The sequence below is a fragment of the Maniola hyperantus genome, chromosome 17 (genome assembly GCF_902806685.2).
Source record: "Maniola hyperantus chromosome 17, iAphHyp1.2, whole genome shotgun sequence".
Lineage (NCBI taxonomy): Eukaryota > Metazoa > Arthropoda > Insecta > Lepidoptera > Nymphalidae > Maniola > Maniola hyperantus.
The window spans coordinates 763,837-780,214 of record NC_048552.1 but is presented as its reverse complement, the minus strand read 5'-3'; the positions used below and the strand labels follow the sequence as shown (position 1 = coordinate 780,214).

The window sequence follows — 16,378 nt, the reverse complement described above, 5'->3', positions numbered from 1 at the left end:
TTACTTGACTTGAAGACGGTAATTTAGTCGTTAATAATAAAGAAAATGTTTTCATCGATATCGATAATCGAACCGCAATCACTATCACATGATTCTTAAAAATCGAACCTTATGTCCTATGCAATTAAATCTAATACTGAAAAATTTTGTAAAAATAACACTATAGTCTCGTGGGGAGTGCGGTATACTATAGACGGAGAGCCAGGGCCCAAAATACTGTTTGAATTTACTAAGGCTAATTTTTTTATAGTTCATTAGAATGGTTGCGCACACAAACATACTGCGGTCAGTCAAGTGAACCTGAGAACAGTGACTCAGGTGCGCTATCAAAGGTGTCGTACCTGCGAGGTAATAAAATGAATTTACTAAGGCTGAAAATTGTTATATAACTTGTATATTGCATATAAATAAAAGTTGTAATGGTTAGTCAGCAGAATATGGGGACAGAGCTGGTCAGTATGCGCAAAAAATTAGCCTTAGTAAATTCAAACAGTTTTTTGGGCACTGGCTCTCCGTCTTTAGTATACCGCACTTCCCACGAGACTAGTGTTATTTTTACTACTACATAATTTCATGCTGTTCACGCGTATTCAAATTTTAACCTAATTTGTATATAACGAGGGTTGCAATTGTTTAGAAAAAACAAAATATAGTCTCGTGAGAAGTGTGACTCGTTTCTACCGAATTATTACGTACTCAATTACTGAATCGGTAAAGTTCTCGATTGTTATTTTATTATAATAATTTATGTAATTTAATTTATAGAAAGCGTTTATTACACCAAAAATACTTACTTATGAAATGAAATTCCATCTTTTTGTAAATTTGATGTGTTTGATTTGTTCTTGCACTCACTAACGGCACAAACAGGCATTTTTCACCCAGCGTGTAAGACGTCGTCACACATCGAAAACGATTCTGACAATGACAAAATCGATTCCGCAAACAGTGTTTATAAACGCAGTGGCTTAAAAATCCATTACTATTGACAGAGGGGAATAATCATGCGAGGCGCGTCCTTAGGTTAGATCGTCCAAGTGAAATCCCCTAGCTAAAATTCTCCTCAAAATTCGTGTCAAAGTTTTGATGTCTTTTTAACAATTACATTTTTAATTTCATTCGATTATCTCGCAAGCCCACTTTGCTAGATATTGTGCATCCGATTGTTTTTAAGTTTATTGGCTCTGATTTTTGCTGCTACACCAGCTTTTACCAGCCCTTCTTGGGTGCCCACGAGTTTTACTTCAACGACGACGAAAAGACCTAAATTAGTTTTACTATTGTGACGATTTTAAGATTAAAATCTTTAGTTTCTATCTTCTAATTAATATTGTAGCGGAATGGACCCACCTGTGTGGAGGTGGTATAATCCCTCCTGACTGGAAACGCAACGACACGAGCGGCGGTGGCATCGGCGGCGACGGAGGCGGTGGCGGCGGAGGAAGAGAGCCGGCGCACATTGCCAAAATCAATGAATGTATGCTGAGGAATGGCATCTGTGGACTTGGGAACTGCGTTGATAAGGATATTGGGTGAGGTTTGGTCATTCATATTTTCTTATCGAAATCACTGTAGTGGCTGATACAAGTCATAGGAGTAAGTGCTGCTTCTCATTTATTCATTATCATCATCATCATCAACCAATAGACGTCCACTGCTGGACATAGGTCTCTTGTAGGGACTTCCACACGCCACGGTCTTGCGCCGCCGCCATCCAGCGGCTCCCTGCGACTCGTCTGATGTCGTCCGTCCACCTAGCTGCGTCTTCCGGTGCGAGGTCGCCATTCCAACACCATTGGTGACGAAGCGCTTCAAAGGTACCACCAATTGCAACCAAGCGCTAGTCCACAAATTTAAACCTTCAAAAGTCCAACAGTTTAGGGGTTTCAGAACTAAAATCTGAATAGTCAGAGAAAAGAAAATGAATAAAAACGTTATTGTCTCGCCAGATATCAGTGTCAATGTTGGAACGGCGCAGAGCTGATAGAACAGGACGGCAACCCGACGTGCATAGACATCGACGAGTGCGCGCTGCAGTACTGCAGGGGGGGCCAGTGTATTAACAACCCTGGCAGTTTCGAGTGTAGGTACGTATGCACAAATTACCTATTTTTTAATCACGGGATAGCGCTTAACTTATTAACTTTACTTGACTTATACATGTAGGTATATTACTTCGTATGAACAGGGTTATTGAACATACAAAATGGCACCGACTCAGTGGTGCTTTAGCACCAATGCAAACTCAGTGACCTCTGGATTTCAAACGGGTCATTCATTAGTATCTAAGAGGTGGCGCTGATTTATTTGGTTCCTAAACCGTGAAAAATTTTGTTTGCTTGACCATATCTTGTCATTTATATCGATGTTAACGACACATGCCTTGTGGAAACAATCTCAGACCACAGCATCACTTGCCAGCAGGTTTTTTTTTTTTTTTTTTTTTTTTAATAAGAATATTAGCCATATTAAATGACTAATGTTCCCCTTTCCTCTCCAATTAAGCGTCAGGCTTGTGCTAGGAGTAGGTACGACAATAGTGCAACGGGCGGGATTTGAACCGTCGACCTTTCGGTTTTCAGTCCACTTCTATACCGGTTGAGCTATTGAGGTTTGATTGCTTCAAGCGCTAGTCTTACGGCGATTACGCACTGCACTAAAAATCATCCGAGTTCTATCCGTCATCCGTGAGAATACTAGCGATTATCTATGACGTATGTCATAAGCACCCATACAAAACAAAAAGGAACGTATTTTCACGGACTCGGATCGGATGAGAATCTATAGAGCGCACTTTGACTTTGCTGAGACTTAAGACAGAGTTAAAACGAGACAAATGTATATATCTCTCACATAAATCTGTCTCGTTTTTACTCAATCTTAAGTCTGAGCAAAGTGCACTCTATTAGATCTCAGGCTAAGACGAGTGCTTGGCTGCTAAACACCCCTACTGAGTAGGTACCTCCTGAAGAATTTCAAAAAATTATCATAGGGTTGCAACTCTTCCGCATTCAGTATTTTAGCTCTCAATATCTGAGACCTATAGTTTAATTTTTTTATATCAGCCCTAAGTTATCAATGCCATTAGCTGGTCATTGGGTAACTGCTTAATACTGTGTTTAGTCCTCTTGCTGACTTGGGTGATGAATTAAGTATTAATGATTTCAGATGTCCACCCGGTTTCGACCCGGTGGAGAATGGACTTCGGTGCAGTGACACGAACGAGTGTGAGATGACGAATGGCGGCATGTGCCCTAATGGAGTCTGCACTAACATGGATGGCAGGTATACTTAATAGTCCTTAATCTAAGATTATCTAAATATATAAAAGGAAAAGGTGACTGACTGACTGACTGACTGAATGACTGACTGACTGACTGACTGACTGATCTATCAACGCACAGCTTAAACTACTGGACGGATCGGGCTGAAATTTGGCATGCAGATAGCTATTATGACGTAGGCATCCGCTAAGAAAGGATTTTTGAAAATTCAACCCCTAAGGGGGTGAAATAGGGGTTTGAAATTTGTGTAGTCCACGCGGACGAAGTCGCGAGCATAAGCTAGTATTATCTATACCTACTAAACAAATTTCATTTTTTGTGATGTCACCACAAACTTACGGTTTTCGGATTTATTCCTTTACTTGTGCTATAAGATGTACCTATCTACCAAATTTCATGATTCTAGTTCAACAGGAAGTACTCTATAGGTTTTCTTGACAGGCACGACGGACAGACAGACAGACAAACAGATAGACAACAAAGTGATCCTATAAGGGTTCCTTTTTTCCTTTTGAGGTACGGAAACCTAAAAAGTAATCCCAGAAGCATAATTTTGGTTGGATCAGCTAGGCCCCTAGCTTGACATTCGCTCGTAGGAGTTGTTAGTTGTTACGATTGAGCTAACAACACAGCGCCCGTACACTATCCACTAGGGACTTTTCGTCAAATAAAAGGACAGTAATCTGTCAGGTTTAAAAAATTGTCTAACTCGTTACGTATGACAACAGTTACGAGTGTTCGTGCAACCCGGGCTACGAGCCCACAGAGTCGGGCCATGCGTGCCGCGACGTGGACGAGTGTGCGGACAACCCGCGGGTCTGTCGGCGAGGACGGTGCCGCAACACGCCTGGAGGCTACGAGTGCGTGTGCGAGCCTGGCTTCGCGCGCATCGCGGCTGGGTACTGCGCCGATGTCGACGAGTGTGCCGACAAAAGCCTCTGTCAGGTAATTTGTTACGAGTGTTCGTGCAACCCGGGCTACGAGCCCACAGAGTCGGGCCATGCGTGCCGCGACGTGGACGAGTGTGCGGACAACCCGCGGGTCTGTCGGCGAGGACGGTGCCGCAACACGCCTGGAGGCTACGAGTGCGTGTGCGAGCCTGGCTTCGCGCGCATCGCGGCTGGGTACTGCGCCGATGTCGACGAGTGTGCCGACAAAAGCCTCTGTCAGGTAATTTGTTACGAGTGTTCGTGCAACCCGGGCTACGAGCCCACAGAGTCGGCCGACGCGTGCCGCGACGTGGACGAGTGCTTTGCTTACTTGCCGTAATTTCATAAGAAAGCTAAGGGTGAGATCTATAGAGCGCACTCTGACTTTGCTTAGACATAAGACAGAGTTAAAACGAGACAGAGCTCTATCTTTCACATAAATCTGTCTCGTTTTAACTCAATCTTAAGTCTGAGCAAAGTCAAGATCTCGGCCTTAGAGTCACTCAGCGGGTGTTGGAAAGAGCTATGCTTGGAGTTTCTCTGCGTGATTAAATCAGAAATGAGGAGATTCGTAGCAGAACCAGAGCGAAGTTGAACTGGCAACAGGGAGGAACCATAGTTTGAAAAAAACGATAGATATCGGGGTTGCAAGATGCTAGAATGGCGACCTCGCACCGGAAAGCGCAGCATTGCAAGATCTCCCGGATGTAAAGCCGTGGTCTTTTGTTATTATTGATAATAATAAAAATAACCTCAACTTATAAGAACTGACTTTATTTCATCTAAGTATACACTGCCTAATAAACTTCTACAAGACATAATTATAAATTTCAATCTTTTCTGCTTCGAATCAATAGCTCCCGCGTTTCTTGCCACCATTTTACATTTACTGCCAATTATCTTTTTTTTTTAATTCAACTCTAGGCAAAGGCAATGCCTAAAGTAGATGTCAATGCGTAGTAAAAAAAGATTTTGATTCTTCGGCCACGTGTGTTTTGCTCTTCAGCGGAAAATAAATAGTCTCATATTTACAGGGTGGTCGCTGCGTTAACGGCGAAGGTTCCTTCCAATGCGTGTGCGAAGCTGGTTACCGGCCTACACCAGACCGAAGCGCTTGCATAGACGTCGACGAGTGTTCAGAACTCAAGATCTGTCGCAATGGACGGTGTCACAACACTCCAGGGTCCTTCCGGTGTGAATGTCTCGCTGGGTTCACACTCAGTAATGATGGAAGGACATGTCTTGGTTAGTTGAAATGTTCAAACCATTTTCCCAGATTAATAGTTTAACAAGGCAAGCAAATTACATTACAAAGTCTCGAATTTCTATGAAAAGTATCTTGTGAGTAAATATATTGCATTCTGCAGTAGATACCCATTTGCAGACTCAAGACTTATGTTTTCAACAAACAAAAATGTTTTTTTGAAAAATAAACTAAGTTTTTTTGTATTTGCAGATGAAGTTCAGGATCTATGTTACGAAAAATTTGAAGAAGGGCAATGCACTGGGCCCGGTACCACGCCCGTTACCAAGTCTCAATGTTGCTGCAGTGCTAGCAAAGGTAAACCTATCGAAAATATTATGTTAAGTTTCTTGCTGGTTCTTCTCGGTAATACTTATTTTTTTTTTTTTTTAAAAGAATATTAGCCATTTTTTAAATGACTAATATTCCCCTTTTTTTTTTTTAATACAATAAAACTGAAAGCTAGCCTTATCTAATTACTATATAAATCATGACCGCGTGGAATGGTGCCAAGAATACTGGCTGCATTTCCGCGCTGGACAGCCAGGCTGATCCGTTGCGCAAAAAATGAGCCAGCCCTTCTGTCACCAGTTGAGGCTATTAATCGCGGTGAAATGTCTCGTAAAAAATTTTTAGCACTAAGACTCCATGGCCCCAGGGTCTCCACGGCAAACGGCACAAAAATGTAACTCTCTATAAGAGAGGCATACTTGCGCCGCTTGCCGTTTTCAGCTGTTTCTGCTGCGGCTCCCGGTCTTCCGGGAGCCGCAGCAGAAACAGTTTCCCCTTTCCTCTACTGACATTCCGAATCAGTAGTACATTCACTTGACGATTCGAAAGCATTTAATAATAGTTGATCTGAATATGGGCCTCATAAGAAAGCTCAGAGTCACTCAGCGGGCGATGGAGAGAGTTGGAGTTGGAGTTTCCCTACGTGATCAAATCAGAAATGAAGAGATTCGTAGGAGAACTAGAGTAACCGACATAGCTCAACGGGTTGCGAAGCTGAAGTGGCAATGGACAGGGCACATAGTTCGTACAACCGATAGACGTTGGGGTCCCAAGGTGCTGGAATGGCGACCTCGCACCGGAAGACGCAGCGTTGGAAGATCCCCCACTAGGTGGACGGACGACATCAGACGATTCGCAGGGAGCCGCTGGATTCAGACGGCACAAGACCGTGGCGTGTCGAAGTCCCTACAAGAGGCCTATGTCCAGCAGTGGACGTCTATTGGATGATGATGATGATTGAAACTATTGAAACTGTGATTGAGCTAGTAAGAAAGTTGAAAATCCTATTTTTTCAGGTTTACATTTGGGTTGGGGAGTATCTTGCAAGCCCTGCCCAGCGCGTGGCAGCAAAGACTACGAGATCCTTTGCCCCGAAGGCGCAAGCAAAGATAACGGAGGAGCAGACATTAACGAATGTACCATGATCCCGGGCATATGCCCCCACGGCACTTGCGAGAACCTCGAGCCGGGGTACAAGTGTATATGCGACCCTGGGTACCACCAAGACCATGATGGTATATGCAGGGATATCGACGAGTGCGACATGCATCAGTCGGTAAGTTGCAATGGACTATTTGGCCACGGGATAGAACGTAGATTTTAATATTAACATTTTTTAACTAGCTTATGCTCGCGACTTTGTCCGCGTGGAGTACAAAAATTTCAAACCCCTATTTCACCCCCTTAGGGGATGAATTTTCAAAAATCCTTTCTTAGCGGATGCTTACGTAATAATAGCTATCTGCATGCCAAATTTCAGCACAATCCGTCCAGTAGTTTGAGCTGTGCGTTGATTGATCAGTCAGTCAGTCAGTCTGTCAGTCAGTCAGTCAGTTAGTCATCCTTTTATATATTTAGATACCAATACAAGTTAGCCTTTGACTACGTTCTCACGACGTCTAAGATGGAAAGGGACTAGTTTGAAACATGAAAGAGGTCTTTATTGAACCCATACCACTTGTTCCATCGTATCGGAACGCTAAATAGCTAGGGGTGGTAACTAGCCAACGTAGTAGCCTCCCACACCAGACGAGCGACAATTTAGAAATTACAAATTCCCAAATAGCCCCTGTTAGGAATCGAGTCCGAGACTTCCCACTTTGAAGACAGACAGACAGATACATTTTCGCATTTATATTATTTGTAATGCAAGACTTTCTAGCAGTATTAGTAGACCAACAAATTCCTAAAAGGCCGGCAACGCATCGGAGGTTCCTCTGGTGCTCCAAATGTCCATGGGCGGCGGTAATCACTTAACATCAGGTGACCCGCCTGCTAGTTTGCTCGCTATCTCTATTAAAAAAAAAGTATTAACAAACCGTGTTGTTCCAGTACTGCACGGGCGGGCAGTGCCGCAACTCGATGGGCAGCTTCTCGTGCGTGTGCCCGCCCGGCACGCGCTACGAGCCCGACGAGCAGATCTGCCGAGACATTGACGAATGCGAGGGTGAGCTAGTTTTCCTCGTCACGGATTATGACCGCGGGGACATCCCCCCCATGTTCCCCGTCGCCACAGGTTACCACTTTGTGTGTTTGTCACACTGACTCATACGCATTGGCTTTCTAACACAAGGCCAAGTGTCATGTGATCCCATTTCTGATGATGATTTTGGAAATTTTTCACTTGGTTCACCTAGTTTTTTTAAATTTTCCAAACGGACGCGTGCTATGATTGGTTGAGTATTTTCGCGCCATTCAGAAATAGGGATTCTGCGCAGGTACATTGGTGTAACTTATAAAAGTGGTAGTACTGTTCACTACTGTAGGTACTTTAGATATCTTTAAATTGTTGTTGTATTTCAAATATTGAGTTAAAATTTCTCTTTTATGGAGATAACTTTGTTGAAACAAGTGAAAGATTTCATCATAAATGTATTTTTATCTTAATAAAAAGTCTTAAATTTTTTTTGCCGAAAATAATTATAGTAACCAATCACTAGGTCTGCGAAATTTAGTGTTATGTTTTTAATGAATGTAATGAATGAAATCAGCTCATAAACTTGGAAAGGAACTTTTAATAAAATGCTTAACAAGTAACAACTCATAATAATTATTGTCACACGATCAAAATCATTGCACTGCTTGGCAATTTCATTACATGAATAATAATTTAATAGTAAGTACCTAATCTACATTTAAAAATAGTGTTATTTCTTGAGCAAACGTAAAAAATTACTTTCTGTAACGATCACCTTGTGAATCGATTACAATATCGGATTGAAATTTCCCGAGCAAGCCTTAAAAGGATGGAAAAGGTTTTGTGCAGCTGTAAAGTGTCCAAAGCTCAAACTGAGAATATTCCACTGCTATTTCTGGCGAAGATCGCCAGCGTAGAAAAACTATTTCGCTTGGCGCAAGACCGAGAAAAATTCGCTGAGCTGACCGCTAACCTCAAGTATAGTGGAGAGGCACAAAAAGTCAGTAATTCGCGTCTACGAAGCCGATGTTGCCGATTATCTCTTTCTAAAATTCGATGTGTAATCTTTTTTGCTAAGTAATGCATTTATTTAGATTCTTCTTAGTATCATTCCAAGATGGTCTCATCTTCTTCTTCCTAATATTAAGTTTTTCAGTGTAGCAATCCTGTTGTACACCATCAGTAACATTTTGTTCACAGAACAAATGAATCCTTGCGACAATGGCCGCTGCATCAACACGCACGGCAGTTACGAATGCGAATGCGAACATGGTTTTGTGTTGGACACTACTGGACAGCATTGTCTCGGTATGCTATTCAATTCTCCTATTTATTATTTGGAGATATAATATGGTCTGTTTGTGGGTCTGATTATTATTCTAATCCAAATAAGCAGTTTACCAGATTAAACCAAAGGTTAGGTGAATACGGGAATACCGTTGCACCATTTCAAACTACGGCATTTTTGTTAAAAGGTTTGAGTTAGTCTTTAGTCTTTGCGTTGCTTTAGCTGGCTTATTTGGCTGTAGATTATGAAGTCCCAAGTTCGATGCCCAGGACTTCCAGGTAGCCTAAAAATAATTAGTTTTCCTGTCAAGGAATAAATTCTCAGTAACACCACGCAGTTGGGAAATCGACGCTGTTACAACCCGAGCCTCGCAGAGCATGTAAAGCCGTTAACTCTAAGCTTGGTCTCTCTCCGGTCCTGGACTTTGGATTGGACTGAGAGTGAGGGAATAGAAAGTAAACCTGTGTTTGCGTATCTGTGCACACCATAATATCTCCTGCGTGGTTGGCTGGTCTCCGTTAAGATTTGCTGCCGTGGGCGATATTAGGCAGGAGAAAATTATTGTCAATCACTAAAATTTTGTAGATAATCGACGAGGCTCATGTTGGCGAAGAGTGGTAGACGGCCAGTGTGAAGCGGCGGCACCGAAGCCTCTGCTCAGGCAAGAATGCTGTTGCAGCGTTGGTCTGGCATGGGGCTCGCCATGTGAACCCTGCGAACCTGACGACTGCCCTTGTCCGAAAGGATTTGCTAAGGTTTGTTGAACTATTAATGTTAATGCCCTAAAAGTGACGGTACCTGCCAAAAGAATAAAGTTAATAAGATATTAGAGTTGTAAAACTCAAATTGAACTACTAGAAAAAGGTATGGATCACCCATATTATAAAAAATGCGAAAGTGTGTTTGTTGGTTTGTTCTTCAATAATGCCGCAACGGAGCAATAGATCAGCGCTTTGCATGGATATAATTAAAGACCTGAGAGTGACAATGGCTACTTTTTATCCCGTAAAACCACAAAGTTGTTTGTTTCTAGCTGGACGGAGCAACATGTCGTGACATAGACGAGTGCATGTTAGACCCAGAGCTCTGTATCGGAGGCCAGTGCGTCAACACGGACGGGTCCTATCGCTGCGAATGTCCACCGGGGTTGACTCTTGATGCAGCTGGTAAAAACAAATTTTGAACACTTTTTAAATGCCTCAGCTATCTATAAATTTATGAATGAAATAACTTTTATTGAAGACCACAACACAAAAATATAGCAGTATAAGTTAGAATTATCAATCTCTTAAAATTAAATAGGCAAAATATACATTTTGCGTAGCAATAGAATAGAATAGAATAGAATGAATGTTTTTTTTATTCATGTAAACTTTTTACAAGTACTTATGAATAGTCAGGTGGTTTTAATTTAAAGCTGTACCACACATTACCAGTTAGAACTGGTTAGGTTATCCCGGCGCCTCTAATACTTGAGTAGTAAAGTCAAAAGACCTCAAGTAGAAGAAGCGCCGGAATAAAGTATGTCATAGGCGTAAACGTAACTAAGATACAAGGAATCCAGGATTATCGAATCAAGGATAAAAATATATAAATTTATTATTAGGTTATTCTTAAACATTACGCATAGCTATATTATATGTTCTACTTTCACGCTAGTAGAAACATTAAAGCAGGTCAAATTCACCATGGCAATTCTATAGACTCACTCGTTCTATAACGGTTCGGCCTTCTATTCGAAAACTTCTCGAGCTCTGTACATTTTAAGCAATTAAAATATCACTTGATTTAACAATGAAGGATGCATCGGGAGGAAATCTGCAATCTGCATGCCTGAGAGTTCTCCATAATGTTCTCAAAGGTGTGTGAAGTCTGCTAAGCCGCACTGGACCACTGTAGCAGACTTTGGCCTGAACCCTTCTCATTCTGAGACGCGTTTTCAGTAGTGCGTCGGCGATGGATTGTTCTATATTCAAGTTCATCATCATCAACCCATCGCCGGCTCACTACAGAGCACGGGTCTCCTCTCAGAGTGAAAAGGGTTTTGGCAATAGTCTACCACGCTGGCCTTTGAGAACATTATGGAGAACTCTCAGGCATGCAGGTTTTCTCACGATGTTTTCCTTCACCGTTAAAGCAAGTGATACAAGCACATAACTCCGAAAAGTCAGAGGTGCGTGCCCGGGATCGAACTCCCGACCTCCGATTAGAAGGCGGACGTCCTAACCACTAGGCTATCACAGCTTCAAGTTACTCAGTCAATATTTTTGGTGTTTCCCAGGTAACCGCTGTGTAGACACTCGTCGCGAGTACTGCTACACGGACTATGTGGGAGGTCGTTGTTCGAATCCTCTGCAAGTAGTGGTTTACAAGGCCATCTGCTGCTGCTCCTCGCTCGGCAAGGCGTGGGGCGACAGCCGCTGTGAACCCTGCCCTAAGAAAGGTCTGTAAATTCTTCTAGGCAAGCGCGCTTCAACCTAGTTAAGACCTCATCATAGAATTGTTGTTAAGCCAATCACGTAATAAAAAATTATTGCTTAAGAACTTTGACCAACGTAATTTTTTTGAAACGTCAATTATTATTAATTATTCTTCATTCAGTGGAAGCTGTTTTCCGAATCATTAGTAGTCTTAACTCATCATAAGTGCCATAAATTGGGCATAGGGAAATAAATATTCAATCAGTCAGCCTGTTTGCGTCCACTGCTGGACATAGGCTTTCCCAAGAGCGCGCCACCACACACGATCCTCCGCCTTCCCCATTCACCCACTTCCCGCTATCTTCTTAAGGTCGCAAGTTAAATAAATATTATTAATTTTGATTTTTTTTTACCAGGAACGGATTCATACCGTGATCTCTGTATTTCTGACGGCGAGTACCCTTCCACGATCTGGGACCGGCCTGGGCCGGGGGGCCCAAACAGAACAGACATCTGGAGCCACACCGGCGGCGGGAATGGCCCGGGGGATGGGTGGGACGATGGTGGGAACTGGGAGAACGGGACTGATAGCTGGGGACCTGGTGGGGGAGGCACCGGGGTCATACCGGGACAGATGGAGGTTAATGAGTGTGCAGCTTTCCCTGGTCTCTGTGGACACGGACGATGTAGGAACATGCTTGGGACGTTTACTTGTGACTGCTTCCCTGGATATGAAAAGGTAAGTGGTTTAAATGCCTGTTGAATTAGATGACTTTTGTTGATTTTAGACACGAAATTTATAAGGGGTACCTCCTATAAATATCCGAATACTTGGCTAAGGGGTTTTCTCTCACAGATCTTATACGGATCTTAGACCCAGCAATGAGCATGTGAGTCGACAAATTATATTTTCAGGCAATATGTAGATTCAGGTCTTCACGAAACCATGATGTGTCTCAAAGCATATCTATGAAGACCTAAAACTGAATTTACATATTAATTTCTTTTGAACATGAGGCAGTCTTAGATTTTAGAATAGTTGAAAAGATTGAACAGATTCATTTGATTGGATTTTCGACCAGCTATAATGCAACTACAAAAAATACAGCCAGCATGCAATGAGGTCGCCATTCTTGCACCTTGGGACCCCAGCGTCAATCGGTTTTTTGAACTATGTGCTCTAAATAAATTAAAAGCCTATAATAAACACCCTTTTTTAGGATTCCAAGAACCACACCTGCGTGGATGTGAATGAATGTGAAATAGTTGATGACGTGTGTGGTTCGGGCGAGTGTCGCAACACGGAGGGCAGTTTCACTTGCCACTGCCACGCGGGGTATATCACGGATGAACTGTCTAAAGTGTGTGTGGGTAAGTTCGATATAGCAATACCTATTATTTACAAATACAAATACAAATTATTTATTTGCTGATTGTAGGTTACATTAATAAGTTGTTAATTACAATATTGTTTTTGATTCGAGCTACAATCTGCCACACCATGGCGTGCAAATTTAAAATCTTAATACTTACCCAAATAGAATAAAATTATTAATAGGAATCCTTACATCCTGTGTTACTGTATTACATTACAAAATACGAATTCACCCCATTTTATACCGATTTAACAGCATTCCGAACCAGTGGTACATTATTTTGACGATTCAAAAGCACTTGTAAAAGTTTATTTGAATAAAAAGTTGTTCTATTCTACTATATGCCAAGAGTGGGAGGGATGACGATAGAACAGGAAGGTTGGTTCTGTTTGTCGTCTGAGTTTCTTGTTAGTTCTTCTCGGTGGAAGGGCAATCCTAACCATTGGTAGATTCACTTTTGTCGTTGTCTTAATCGATAGACAAGCCTCCTGAAAAAATCTCTACAGAACACGTTTGCGTCCAGTGGCTTGCAACTACTCGCTTGAGACCGTCCATCTACTATTCCAATTTATCCAGTTCTGATGCTGGAAGGGTGTTCCAAATCTTAGCAACTCAAACTAAAAATGAGGAGGCTAATCGCTTCGTACATATCCGCGGAATTTCAACTACGTACGGGTGCAGTCCTTGGCGAAGCTTCGGCACACTCTCCGAAATATATCCTTTAAAATACCGATAGACAGGCAACTTTGCGCCGATGTTCCAAACTTTGAAGTTTAGAATTGACCAGCGCTTCCTCACCTGTTTTTACGATCTGTTAAGAAAACCAACCATGTTTAGGTATATTTCTCAGCTCAGTTGCTCAGTAATGCTATTTTTTTATATGCAGATGTCAATGAGTGCCTTGAGAATCGCGCACTGTGTCGTGGAGGACGCTGCGTCAATACACCAGGCTCCTTCCGCTGCGAGTGTGCGCCTGGCATGGAGTTGGCACCGGATCGTCTTTCTTGTAAGGACATCGACGAATGTTCCATCACTTCAGGTGAGTCGAAGCGTCTATCTTCTCTTCTGAATATATAAATATTTAAAAAAACGGGCCGAATCGAGAACCACCTCCTTTTTGGAAGACGGTTGAAAAGGAAAAGGTGACTGACTGATCTATCAACGCACAGCTAAAATTACTGGACGGATCGGGCAGAAATTTGGCATGCAGCTATTATGACGTAGGCATCCGCTAAGAAGAGATTTTAGAAAATTCAACCCCTAAGGGAGTAAAATAGGGGGTTGCGCCAGCATAAGCTAGTTGCTGTATGTAACGGTTATATGCTAAATCATGCAAATTGAAGACATGGTGGAATTTGACCAATGGTATGGTATGACTGGGCTATAGTTAAATAGAAAGATCAAGTTGATTACCTATTTTAACTGAGGTTGTCAAAATTAATAGCTTACTAAGTCCTAAATAATTACCTCTGTTAAATTCAACAATTGACATTCAAAAGTCTACATATTTAAAAAAAAACACTTTGTCTTTGAACTAAAACTATAACCAACAGGGTGTTTCAATTATTTTCACTGAGTAGGGATAAAGTTCAAGATGTAGTCCGCAACAGGTCGAGATGGCAAACGGGGTACAAGGCGGGGGGGACACCCCGTATACCCGCACGTCACCTGCGCTATCCAGCGCCGGGTTAGTGCGGAGGCTGTGCGGGACGTTCTCTCCCCAATTGCCATCTCAACCTGTCGCGTACTATAGGTTCCTGGGTTTTTTAACATTAACTTTTTCTAGGTATCTGCAGCAACGGTGCCTGCGAGAATCAAATGGGCACTTACCAGTGTGTGTGCGACGAGGGCTACGCGCAGTCCACGGTCAAGTCGCACTGCGACGACATCGACGAGTGTACGGAGGATCCGACACGATGCCAGCACGACTGTGTCAACTCTCCCGGCTCCTACCACTGTACTTGCAGGTGCGCATTTTTAGTTGCCTAAAGGGTAAATTTCTTTCAGGATTCTGATAGTTTCCTTTCAGGATTTTGATAAAATGGTTTAGGTCAAGTCGCACTGCGACGACATCGACGAGTGTACGGAGGATCCGACACGATGCCAGCACGACTGTGTCAACTCTCCCGGCTCCTACCACTGTACTTGCAGGTGCGCATTTTTAGTTGCCTAAAGGGTAAATTTCTTTCAGGATTCTGATAGTTTCCTTTCAGGATTTTGATAAAATGGTTTAGGTCAAGTCGCACTGCGACGACATCGACGAGTGTACGGAGGATCCGACACGATGCCAGCACGACTGTGTCAACTCTCCCGGCTCCTACCACTGTACTTGCAGGTGCGCATTTTTAGTTGCCTAAAGGGTAAATTTCTTTCAGGATTCTGATAGTTTCCTTTCAGGATTTTGATAAAATGGTTTAGGTCAAGTCGCACTGCGACGACATCGACGAGTGTACGGAGGATCCGACACGATGCCAGCACGACTGTGTCAACTCTCCCGGCTCCTACCACTGTACTTGCAGGTGCGCATTTTTAGTTGCCTAAAGGGTAAATTTCTTTCAGGATTCTGATAGTTTCCTTTCAGGATTTTGATAAAATGGTTTAGGTCAAGTCGCACTGCGACGACATCGACGAGTGTACGGAGGATCCGACACGATGCCAGCACGACTGTGTCAACTCTCCCGGCTCCTACCACTGTACTTGCAGGTGCGCATTTTTAGTTGCCTAAAGGGTAAATTTCTTTCAGGATTCTGATAGTTTCCTTTCAGGATTTTGATAAAATGGTTTAGGTCAAGTCGCACTGCGACGACATCGACGAGTGTACGGAGGATCCGACACGATGCCAGCACGACTGTGTCAACTCTCCCGGCTCCTACCACTGTACTTGCAGGTGCGCATTTTTAGTTGCCTAAAGGGTAAATTTCTTTCAGGATTCTGATAGTTTCCTTTCAGGATTTTGATAAAATGGTTTAGGTCAAGTCGCACTGCGACGACATCGACGAGTGTACGGAGGATCCGACACGATGCCAGCACGACTGTGTCAACTCTCCCGGCTCCTACCACTGTACTTGCAGGTGCGCATTTTTAGTTGCCTAAAGGGTAAATTTCTTTCAGGATTCTGATAGTTTCCTTTCAGGATTTTGATAAAATGGTTTAGGTCAAGTCGCACTGCGACGACATCGACGAGTGTACGGAGGATCCGACACGATGCCAGCACGACTGTGTCAACTCTCCCGGCTCCTACCACTGTACTTGCAGGTGCGCATTTTTAGTTGCCTAAAGGGTAAATTTCTTTCAGGATTCTGATAGTTTCCTTTCAGGATTTTGATAAAATGGTTTAGGTCAAGTCGCACTGCGACGACATCGACGAGTGTACGGAGGATCCGACACGATGCCAGCACGACTGTGTCAAC

At 42.9% G+C, this 16,378-nt stretch overlaps 1 protein-coding gene across 1 annotated transcript in view; it reads left to right on the top strand.

The window, feature by feature from the left end:
* LOC117990003 (fibrillin-2-like) overlaps window positions 1-16,378 on the top strand; it is a 79,107-nt gene that overhangs the window by 39,815 nt on the left and 22,914 nt on the right. The window contains exons 11-26 of the mRNA XM_034977425.2: window positions 1,337-1,532; window positions 1,950-2,087; window positions 3,169-3,285; window positions 4,013-4,229; window positions 5,248-5,458; window positions 5,670-5,774; window positions 6,764-7,023; window positions 7,800-7,983; window positions 9,085-9,192; window positions 9,758-9,927; window positions 10,206-10,338; window positions 11,454-11,615; window positions 12,009-12,331; window positions 12,813-12,963; window positions 13,855-14,007; window positions 14,755-14,935. Of these exons, the coding sequence (XP_034833316.1) occupies window positions 1,337-1,532; window positions 1,950-2,087; window positions 3,169-3,285; window positions 4,013-4,229; window positions 5,248-5,458; window positions 5,670-5,774; window positions 6,764-7,023; window positions 7,800-7,983; window positions 9,085-9,192; window positions 9,758-9,927; window positions 10,206-10,338; window positions 11,454-11,615; window positions 12,009-12,331; window positions 12,813-12,963; window positions 13,855-14,007; window positions 14,755-14,935 (2,809 nt within the window). The remainder of the gene's footprint in view (window positions 1-1,336; window positions 1,533-1,949; window positions 2,088-3,168; window positions 3,286-4,012; window positions 4,230-5,247; window positions 5,459-5,669; window positions 5,775-6,763; window positions 7,024-7,799; window positions 7,984-9,084; window positions 9,193-9,757; window positions 9,928-10,205; window positions 10,339-11,453; window positions 11,616-12,008; window positions 12,332-12,812; window positions 12,964-13,854; window positions 14,008-14,754; window positions 14,936-16,378) is intronic.